The sequence below is a fragment of the Anomalospiza imberbis genome, chromosome 8, assembly GCF_031753505.1.
Source record: "Anomalospiza imberbis isolate Cuckoo-Finch-1a 21T00152 chromosome 8, ASM3175350v1, whole genome shotgun sequence".
NCBI classification, from domain to species: domain Eukaryota; kingdom Metazoa; phylum Chordata; class Aves; order Passeriformes; family Viduidae; genus Anomalospiza; species Anomalospiza imberbis.
This window is the reverse complement of record NC_089688.1, coordinates 10,599,835-10,611,868: the sequence shown is the minus strand read 5'-3', so window position 1 is coordinate 10,611,868 and position 12,034 is coordinate 10,599,835. Positions and strand designations below refer to the sequence as shown.

Genomic DNA, 12,034 nt, shown 5'->3' with positions numbered 1-12,034 from the left:
ATAGTTGCCTTCTCAGAGTTTCATTATGATACTCTTTTTTTTCCCTTCCAAGTCCTTCACCCTGAAACAAACTAAAAAGCTCAAGAATTATGATGTGTTACAATCTTGCTTTGATCCTTAGCAACAAGAACACTTGTAGCAAAGAGAAATATCAGTACCTGGAATGTTATGTCTTACCCGTTGTACTAAAATATGAAAAATTATTCAAATTAACAAAAAAGGCCCCCAAAAAACCTCCTGAATATGATCAGCATTTGCAATGAAAATTAAGACTATAAACTTCAAAAGTTTATTCTTAAGGTTTAAGATCAATAACCTTTTAATTTTTGCAATGGAAAGTATTCACGTTCTGCACAAATCTCAGTACTCCAGAAAACACTAGATCAGCAACACTAGATCATCTCAAGGAAGAAGAAGTTTTAGTCCTTTAAGTTGAAACTGAAACCTGCAGCTCTACTAGGCAGGGAAAGAGAAGGACAAACCTATTCTCTTTACCATCTTAAACCCTACCCTACATAGGTAAACAGGCTACCCACAAGGGTAACAGCTCATAGCTAAACATGTGGAAGAGGTGATCTTAAGGTATGTCTCTATGTTTCTTCTCCAATATTTTCTTACCCCTTGATTCTTCTTTTTTCCCCTCTTCCAGGTTTGCCTACTAATCAATTTAAGGAGCACCTAAACTTCCTACATTCATACCAATCACTGATTCAATTCCTATGCAGAGGATTCTTTCCTGTTTCTTGACAGGAGGTTGACAGCTTATAAGTTTCCTGCTGCTGCTTCTTTTTTATGTCCACAATCTGTGTTGCTTGTAATTAAACACCAGTGGTTGCCTTTGGCCTCTCAACAGTTTGGTAAGTCAGCCAGAAAACAGAGATCAGAGCAGACCTGCCACAATCAAAACCTATCAACTACTCCTATTGACTCTGAGAAGAAAAACATTTGAGTCACACATATTAGAAGGTTTAGCCCGTAAAGTGAAGCCTCTCATTTTCTGCTTTTGAAAATTGGTATTGAAATCAGCACCTAGCATAAGCCAACTCCTCTCAGGTATCCTCTTTTCTGTGTTTTTAGAAATCTTGGCTAATGAGAAAACTAATGGCAATTTTATTGGGCAGCTTATTGTTAAATTCTTCCCAATTGCTACCAATGGCTGAGAATCCTAAGAACAAGAGTCAGAGGTTTTGGGTAATCAGTTCTGGTTTGTTCCTTCTCCCCCTCTGCAGTACCATAAAACATGTCACTGGGATTTGTAAGTCTTTAGAGGCAAGGTCAGCAAGGTTATTTCAATGTGTAATTATTTTTAAGACACATACAGATATTCCCACACAGTTGGCATGAGTGTTTTACTAGGACTCAAGTTGGATTCCTGCCAGCAAATTCAGTAAGCACAGACCCGATCTCCTTAGAAACTAAAATATGAAATTCATTTCCAGATTTTGAGTTCACAAATATGTGAACCTAATCAAAGCTGCAGGTTTCATTTTTATGGTGCTTATAACAATGAAATACTATAAGTAATTTTTTTTACTTAAAACTAGGAATTTACTTATCCTACCAAACAAAGTAAAATTGAGAGAAGTCAATGGACCTTTCTCTGAAGGTTAGATGGTCCTCTGATTTAAAGAAGTATGGAAAAGAATATCAGTGTATTGATGCTAGCTGCATGAGCTCACCACACACAAAAGTTGTGACTTTCTTGAAGTCACAGAGTAATGAAAGAGTTGTAGCTGCTGGAGAGACTTGTGAAGAAACTGCATCAAAATAAAGAAGCCTGCCTTTACTCTGTCAAGAGACAAGCCAAATGTATAGAAATGCAAATATATAGGTCTGGCTGTATTTCCTGATTTTTTTTTTTTTTTGCCATGCATAGCTTGGGCAAATTCACAGACAGATTCACACACTAACTATGCTGAGCTTTTAAGTGATAGCTAAAAAAAACAACCTAGAAAAGTCACATAAGGAGAGTAAGGGGAAAACATGGTACAGTTAACAGCAACCTACATGTGAGCAGTGGCAAAACCATTTATCCTGAAGATACTGAGAGGCAGGTGCCTATAAACACAAACTTTTGAAATAAGAGAATAGTGTTTCAGTACACTGCTTTAATGTAACATCAGTGGTAGTTTTTATAGGGTTCATACTTCTTACCAATAAATCCTACTCAATAGTTTAAAATACAATAACAACCCCAGTTCAAATGAGAACCAAAATACTGGTGCATTTTTTTCTATAGGCTCCACTTAGATACATATGCCCACAGAAAAAATGTTGAAGAACAGCTGTCTCAGAACTGCACCACAGTCCCAGCCCAAGAAATTTTCAGCTGTCAGAGCCTAAGGGTAACTTTTCAGTGCAGCCTGGCTTACAATGAAACAAACAGATCCTGTTTCCAGGGTTACAATTATCAGCTAAATAAATAGAATTTTTTTAACTTATCTACTAAACACATCAGTGGCAAAACCGCAATTGCTTACGATAATGAACCAAATACAGGTGTGTCTGTATGTAGCCAGTCATTTCTGCAAGAAAGTACATCCAAGAGGTGGAGTAGAAATTAGGCAGAATGATTGGAGAAGCCTAACACACTCCCAGGAATGTGACTTGAAACAGAGCAAAAGAGCTGCAGTGCCCCTCTGCTGAAATGGAAATTATTTATTATCTGAATGTTTCCTCTCTCCAACCCTCCCCACAATTAAGCCCTTTTTATTTCTGTGGTATCTGCCTTGCATACAGTTTGAAACAATCAGTTCTCTCCTCTTTTAATATTAAGTATATTAAAAGTTTTATAACTAGGAGATGGCTTCTCAGGGGTATAACTCCATGTTAGTTGAGAGCTCAATCCTCTTACGATTTCAACCACAACTTTTTAAGTAACTTCAATGAGACCAAGACTGAGATCCTTGGAATGCATCTTCACTGCGCCAAAAAAGGGTTTGCCTTGGTTCTTTTTGAAACAAAATAACAACAAATCAGCTCTATAATGGAGCTGAAAATATGACTCAGTTCATTAAGAAAAACAGACTAACCAAAATACTGATCAAGTTCAAACATACATCTACCTCCTCTACCAGGAACAGCCAATTTCTTTATCTGGCATCTGCTAGGCAACATCTAAACTATGGAGAAACCACTGAATAAAATAACTTGCTGAACTCAAACACCAGTTGGTTCTTGCATCAAACTAAAGTCACATTTTTCATGAGTACTTTCCCAAGATTTTTTGGAAGAAAACCCCCAAACTTTTATTATATCAACTTCTATTGAGATCCATGAGTAACTACATGGAGAAAGTGGCAGAATTCCCTTGGGGAGTTCATTAAAAATTCTTACACCTTTTACATGCCCTTAGAAATGCTCAGATTATTCAGATAACTTTGGTGTGATACACCCAAATACCAATTTTTATTTCTAAATCAAATCTGTGCTTCACATTATCATTTAAAGTACACTGAATTTTTAAATTGTGAAGGATGAAAGTAATGGGGGAAAATTTGGAATTCTTAGTGAAGCATGTATTTCTGTAGCAGTACAGAAATGTCAACACAGCCTTTGAAATAGGTAACTCAAAAAAGATTAATAAACAAGAACCAAATGGCAACCTTCTCTGCTCATTCTATTACTTGACAGTATGAATGTGCATTTACTTTCAGGTGATAAAACAAACATGCCCAGTATTAATGTATTAATATGGTTTGAATTTTTGGGCATTGATTTTGTATGACCTACAACTAAAGAAAAAATGGGAGCACTCAGTACCTTCAGACAGGCTCTCATGAACATAATTTTTCATTACATAGTATCTTCTAATTTATTTAAAATAAAAAAGAGTGTAGATTACAAAAAATCTGATCTATTTTGGTTAATGATAATGATTCTGTGATGTACAAGTTAACAGGGAAGACCCATAATACTGAATACATATATACATATGTATTCAGTATATATATATTCAGTATATATAATACATATATATCTGAGAACTCTCAAATTCTGAGAATGAGTCTTCTGCTTAACTTCTTAAAAATCTGCTATACTGTGACAGCTCAAAAAAGGGCACCTTCCCCTACCTGGCCCTTCTTCCATTACTATTAGCCCAATACCTGTACAAGTGCTTGTAATAGTGAAACTTCTCCCATTGTATAACAAATACACAAGTATAAAACACAATGACTGCATGAAGGTCTATAATGGCAGTGCCAGAAAACAAACAAAAGTAGTAAAACCAAACAAACAAACTCCCCCACAAGAAAACCCAAACAAAAACTCCAAAAAATCAACAACTCAAAAACAAAACTGTAAAAGCAAACAAGTATACTGGTAAGATATTTTTAAAAGTACCTAAGTCCTTATCAGCAAATAACAGGCTTAGACTCTCATTTCTAGCTGTAGTCAATAGACAACACTGCTCTTTTTCTAACCTAAGTACAGAAAATTCTTCAAAGAAGTTAAGCAATTAATAGCTGACTTCAAATATGAGTAAGCTGTATTAGCAAAGTTCACAGAAATTCAATTTAACATTTAATCCAGACTAATTCACATGGCTCCCATTACCATTAGCAAATTACTGTATACAGTAATTTTGCTTACAAAAAGATAAGTTCGTTCCTTTAGACTACGAAGGAAAACCGTTCATCATAAAAGGGACTGCAAACTTAATAAAACCTATTTTATTAAAAGATAACTTTAAAATGTGCTCGCTGCAACATGTGTTTCTCCATGCAAGAGAAGGTTCTCACACTGCAGAGCTGTTTTCACCTCTGTGAGCAGACTGACAGTTAATCTGAATAATTTTGTCCTATTCTGGGCTTCATATCTGTTTTCATCCTTGTGCTTCAGTACTGCTGGAATGAGAACAGCTGTGAATGGGCATGTTACTATCAGCATGTTCTCTAGAGGATCTGGACATGGCCTGGTCACAGCCTAAACAAGACTGCTCTTACCCTGAAGAAAGGAAAAAATGACAATTTCATAAATCTTCTGACAGTATTTAGAACCTTATTTTCAGTGACAGTTTTTATCATCTGTCTATGAATTCTATCTTCTTTCCACAAAAATTTATTCAAAGGGAGTGTAAGCTGGAGGTGAAGTTACATTTTGTAATTGTTTTTTTTTTCTCTTTCCAAAGTACAATTTTACATTTTATGCAGAGGTTAAATTGTGTTAACCCTTCTGAAATCACATCATGTGCAGTAACTAAAAGAGTCATCTGTCCTCCTCCAGGCTCTAGCTTGCTATACTCCAAAGAAGGTGAAAGTTCAGAAAGAGAAGGCAAAAATTATTTTAAGCTGCCTTAATTTCCCTCCAGGTTTAGACACCCAAGGAGAAGTCATCTTTGTTGTGAACTACATTTTCAAGTAACCTACAGGTAAGTTTGCATCTCAAGAAAGCACTGAGCCAATAACTATTTACCTCTTGTCCCATATCCAAGATAAGAATTCCTACAAAGCTGTAGAAGGGGAATAATGCACCAGGTCTGTGAACATCAGATCCTGAAAAAAATGAGTATTCCTATAAAAAACATTTTGACAATAAACATTTTCTGTACCTAACAAAGAAGCAGGTAAATTGAAATCTACTTTATTTTGACTCTTGCTTAGTAATTTTCTGATAAAAGTTTCCATCCAAAACTTCCTACCTTGAAATAAAGTAAGTAATATGGACTGCAGCATCAGAAAGAAAAAGTCACAGTTAAAAATAAGCTGAAACAGAATGACAAACAGAAGCTGTAGTTTTCATGGGCTGTAATTGACAGAGCTCCCAGTGTGCTTATTTAGGATGCACTCTAGTGGACACACATATAATGAAATCAAACAAAGACCCAAACAGTATGAAACAATAAAAAAATTAAAGCAACATGTCATTAGAATTAATTTCTAGCATGTTTTAAAATAGTGTCTTACATTTTGAAGGCTGTATGAAAGTTGAAATTTTCATGGTCAGCATGACTGGACATTAAATGTAAATGGACATCAGTTACCAACTTTTGAAAGTGTTAATCTAAATATTAAGAATCAGTTATACATATTGGTTTAAAAGACAAACTCCATCTGTTTATCCATTTACTCTATCCCTTTGAGATTGGCACAAGAGGCTGCTGTGCATGCAGTGTTAACAGGTGTAATTAAAACTGGGGTATCACAATGTGTCCTTAAATTACTCTACTGTAACTGTTACTAGCAAATATAATTGTAAACTGTGTCAAAACCTGTTTACTGGAACATTAACCACAAGGGTCTATTCATGCCACAGGAAAGGTTTTGACTATCACAGAAATTGCAAACCAATCAGAATTATTGTAGATAGCAAAGCCTGACCACTTAGACACATGAAAATAGTTCCACTTTTCATTACTCCAAAAGTTACACAAACATTTCCAAGTATTTATAGCTCGTAAGTGACATTTTCCTCTTTCGACTTTAAGGATGCTCATGTAAGACATGGTTATTAACAGCATTCAAAAAGCAGTGTTGCACAGGATTTTTTTAATAGAGGTATTTTATCTTTAAGGGAAAAATAATACATTAATATAAAAAATCAATAGTGCTCATGTTTTTAAAATTTTGTAAGATTATTCTTAGTCTGATCTAAACAAGTTTTTCAGAGCAGGAAAACATTTATTATGTGATTGACCCTTGTGTGTTATAGGTGTATAGTTATTTTTAACAGTTTGCCAAGGATAGCAAACCCCTTAGACTCAGCAATGCTATTAAAAAAACGAAGTGAAATTATCAGAAAAATCTCTGTCATCCCAAGACTGAAGAACGCAGTGAATGCATTAACTATGCACTGATTTTGTAATGAAAGGTATTTTCATTACACAATATTGGCCATGGTCATCTAACGTGTAGTAGAAGACAGAGATGCAAAGGCACATTTTATTGAAGAACAGCAGGATTTCTTAAGGCTGATATTTTTTCCATTTATAATGAAGAGACACAGAACATTCTTGACAACCTATACTAAGATACCAGTGAGTACAAACATCTGTTCTTGTAAAAATGCAATCTTTAAGGATTATAAAACTTATTTTTATAGATCACCATGGATCAAGCTAAATATTTTTCTTAATTTTTAGAAGTGAAGTTTTGGAAACAATAATGGTATTTAGTAGAGAACACATTTAATTTCTTGATTTACAAATTCAAGAAAAATGCAGAAAAGTCTTAAAAACTTGACTAATCAAGATTAATATGCAGCTTACCTAGTACCACACAATACCCAAAAAAGGTTATAATAACAAATATATTTATGTAATATTAAAGCCTACAGCAAACACATGTTACAAAGATCACCTCATGACTTCTAGGAGACAAGATCTTCTAGTATATACTGAGTCAGAGTTAAATTCACCTCTTTCAAATATATTTGGGAAATCTGATTGGATTTTTGCACCAAGTTTGATGTCCAGAATACTCCCTCCATCTTTTAATCTGCAGAGCATTCCCTTTTTCTGTCAGAAACCATTCAAATTCTTGGAAAATAATTTTCAGTAATATTTTATTCTTTTAATATTGATTCAAATCATCATATCGCAGCATCTATCCTCAAATCATATTGACACTTTAGTTATATTTTTATTTATTACCATTACTTCAATATGCAATAAGTAGAAAATGTATTTGCTGCTTTCACTTCAGCTGCAGTTTTCTTCCAGCAAGTCAGCCATGCTAGCTACAATGCTTTAAGAATAAAAAGGAAGAAGCAGTGTGAAAAATAACAGACCTTATACAAACACCTTGAAAACAGACACTGAAGAAACAGTTATGTAAATCACTTATATTTATAAAATACATAAATCAAGATACTACACTTCAGGATAGCAAGTAATGAGTAGAAAATATATTTACTGCTCTCAGGTCAGTTCTAACTTTCTTCTTCTTCTGCTACTGTTAGGAGATCTGTTTGACTCTGGAAAACAACAACAAAAATATTCTACCACTTACCAGCACTCACTGAACTTCATAAAAAGGAAAATAGAAAAAAAATGCCCATGACAGACAAGTTGGTACCTTTCAGTATAACCATGTATTCCATTCAATACAGTGAATACAATGAATGCCATCACCAGGCTTCTACTATAAAATCCAGCAAATTTAGATGATGCATTGTGATTTTGAGGGCAGAATCAATAGTACAAGCGTATATGTCTTATTTTATCAATATGATCTTAATTTGTAGCAAACATGGCACTGTAAAACCTGAAATAACATCCCCAAAGGCCAACATAATCTAACACCTTCAGGCATGAAAACTTGGCAGATGTAGGAAGCAGCAGGTACTTAAAACTCATTTTCACTTCTAGTTTCGCAATTTTCTTCTTAAAGAACCCATAAAATATGCCCAAAGCCTCGAGAATATTTTAAAATATGTAATTACCAGAAAATTATAAAAATTGGGGCTATATGAGATCTTGCATACACACCTGATTTACCTCAGTGGAAAAAACACCTGTGAAAAGCTGACCCTAAGAACAGTCATAAGTATTTTCATAAATATATTGAGAGAACACTTGTAAAACAGGCTGCTATTAAAATAACCTACAGTATAAAGCATATTAATATAACAAAATAAATTCTGAGCAAGAATTACACTGCTGATACCAGAAATGATTTCGTATGTAACTGTTCACACAGCAGAGAAAGGCTGCTTCCTCTTAAAGTATAGTCATGCTTTAGTCTGTAACATATCTGAATACAAAATGGTGTTTTAAATCTTGAGGATTTAGTCAGCTAACACCACAGGGTCTTCTAGAATGACTTAACTCCTACCAGAAAGCAGCTATGGGCAGTTTGGAGGTTGTGGCCAAAATACCACCCCTTAAACAGTTTTAACCTTTTGATCTGTAAGAATCAATCATTTATAATCTCTTTCTACACACTTACAGGTTCACTCTCATCTGGCTCCTCAGCTTTGGGTGAAGTAGGTGTTCCAGGTCTATCTGTAACTTCAGCTACTGTCTTTTTATTTTCCTGTGGTAATGAAAACCAGTTTTCAGTTAAAATGTTCCATGTCATGAAATCACATTTCAGGTGTGTTAAAATGACATGTATTAATGTGAAGAGAACACTTTAGATAAGTGCTATACAAATTTAGTACTATGGGAACATGGTGTTGGTATGCTTACCCCTGGTTTTTTGTTTTTTTAATTAACAGCAATTTAAAATTTTTACATATTCTTTTTTTTTTTGTCGCTTTCATATGCTTATCCTCCTACAGTTATGTTTTGCCAGTATTTTAATAGAGTTTTCTAACAACTCCGGTTTCTAAAATGCTCTGTAGAGTTTTAAAAGCTTTAGGGAGATAAGCATGCCAATTATCCATGGATGTTTTTACTGAAGCAGCATTAAAAGACCATAAACACGGGTAAGCGTATACACACTCTTCTCCTAGTACAAATTCCCATACACCACTAAGACATCAGAATCCAGATGCATTACAATTCCAAACCACAGCTCTTTTTTCAGGTACAGTAAATGGATTTTGTGCTAACCCCCTGTAAAATATTACTGCCTTGGTACTTAAATTAGACATGCCTATTCTAAAAAACTTTCTAATAAATACCATCAAGAAATGTGGGAGCATCAGGTAAGCTGACCTTATGCTGGATTTTTGCAGTAAATTGATGTTCTGTTCTGACCAAATTCAAGTATAAAACTCAGACTGCAGAAGCCACGTGTTAGACATTCTCCCCTATCTACACTCCTGTTTCTTTATTTATGTGTTAGTTCAACACACATGGGCTTCTGCTTTGTGTTTTGTAATATATGCTTGCATCTGGAAAAAATGGCTGATAAATGGTATTTTCAAACCACCAACTAAGCATTGGCTTAAACCTCTTGATCTTCCTGCTGCAAATGCATTTCAGCTTCTTTTTTCTGTGCTTCCAACTCTGCAAGTTCTTTCTCCAACTGAGCCTGCAATTAGTTTAAGAAAGGACAAATTAGAAAGGAAACAAGCCCCACATCTATCTTTTTCACCACATCGTTTACAATGTATTTAATATTGAAATAATAAAAAAAGTAAACATAAACCATAACTGCTATGTTATGCTAATAACAAAGTACTTTCAGTATCATCTGGTTTAACATTTTCAAAGGTTTGAGACTCTTATAGACAAAGAGGCTTTGCTACCAAGAGGAAGATAAAACAGTTAACTGAAGTTAGTGTACACACTTCAGATATCATCTCATTACACGAGCTCTTTATCAGTCTGTATTAGTTATCTCCTGTCCTTTGGATTTAGCTCTTTGATATTTTGTGTAGCACCTAGCCCAGATGGATGAATCAATATAGAATGAAATCGACAGAAGAATTTGGCAAGCAATGTCATTAGCATTAAACACGTCCATCAGCAACCTTTACTATTTACAGCTGGAAATATCTAACAGGAAGTGTTTATTAATTGTGAACACAAGTCCTATTACATCAAAACTTCAGAAACTGCATAATCCAAGCATTTACACTCAACAACCTTAGAGAGTTCGCTCCTGCATTCTGTGAGTAGTTACAAGTATGGTCATAATTTTCCATTCCTTTTTGGTACATAAAAGCAAAACTTACCTCAGTATTTGACTACAGCCAAAACTGAGTTAGGTTAAAAAAAAATGTATCTAATGTGAGTATTGTTCAACATCTTTCCCATAGCTTAGGTGAAATAATTTATTCAATTCTCAGTGAATTATCTCTAGACACAGTCTCTTTATTTTCATTTATTATTTTATATCCCTCATGAAACCTCTAAGCACATTACTTTTGGTTTGCAAATTACTAAAAGCCAAATTTTAAAACTGCAAATGAAATAAAATGAATGCATCTTACACTAGGGCTGGGCTTAATGTGATCAGCATAAATTTAAAATTAAGCTTTTGATTTTAACATTATGAAAACCATCCATACGAAAAAAAACCAGTCAGGTCACACCACCATCACCATGGCAACACTGAGTTCATATGACTCCTTTACAAAGAATGGCTAGAAATGCAGAAATTGTATTTACTTCTCATTCTGTAAGCCCAAACAGTATTTTCAATTACTCCTCACATAGCTCCTAAATTGGCTGCCTTTTAACTTAACAGCCATCATTTTTAATAACATTTTCCTGCATAGCATGTAACTTTTCCTACCCATGCACTGACTAATAATTTCAGTTATTCAGAAAAGTGAGATTAAAACACTTGCTTTATGCCACCTTCATCAAAATCATTATACAGCTATTGGAAATATACAAAGAGCTCCAAGATGCCACAGCACCATATGCTGCTTAGAGTTATCTATTATTAAGTATTAATAACCTGATGTTGTTCTTCAAGTTTCCGCTGCTCTTCTTCCTGGATTTTTAACTTTTCAAGTTCGGCTAGGGCTGCCTCCCGTTCCTGCTCCAGCTCAGCTCTCTCCAGCATTCTCTATTTCAAATGTAACACAGAATCAATTAAACATAAAAACTGAAGTTATATTAAATAACATCAACTATACAACTATATTGTAGCAATTTTTTTTTTTGCCTAAGTTAGATCTACCTTATTTCCTTCATCTAAGTTTCTTCTGTAATTATAAATCCAGTGTGCAAGATACTCTATTGGATCTGCTGGCCGATGCTCTACAACCTCTGCCAGTCCTTTCTTCAAGCAACTTCCCAGGCATTGCTTCAGGTACTGAGACTCCATCCAAATCTATTGACAATAAACAGGCAGATATTAGGCATCAATGTTAGAATTAAGTTAGGAGCTTTATAAGGTCTTGCTTCAGGTGCCAAACACTGACTATGTCATTACTTTTTATTAAGCCTGCAATTTATACAAGAAAGTTATTTAGCAGTAGTTTAGTTCTTAAAAGCTCCAGTGACAGGTCAGTTACAACAATCACTGAAGAAAAAAAAAGAATGCTTAAGTCCCACCTTACTGTTTGGACATGTATAATCAATAAACTACTTGGGAACACACTGCTAATTCTAGGTCTGCATGATAACAAAAAAACAAACAAACAAAAAACCCAAACAAATCCAACCCTGCAAACCACAATAGGACATTGA

General features: G+C 34.5%; 1 protein-coding gene across 1 annotated transcript; it reads right to left on the bottom strand.

Moving 5' to 3' along the window:
* Positions 1–7,486: 7,486 nt before the first annotated feature.
* DYDC1 (DPY30 domain containing 1) lies at positions 7,487–11,853 on the bottom strand. Its single transcript, XM_068197313.1, has 5 exons — positions 11,523–11,853; positions 11,304–11,408; positions 9,840–9,923; positions 8,889–8,975; positions 7,487–7,914 (listed from the first exon to the last, which is right to left on the bottom strand). Exons 1-5 carry the CDS (start codon positions 11,667–11,669, stop codon positions 7,870–7,872), a joined length of 468 nt encoding a protein of 155 aa, XP_068053414.1. The 5' UTR covers positions 11,670–11,853; the 3' UTR covers positions 7,487–7,869.
* Positions 11,854–12,034: the final 181 nt, after the last annotated feature.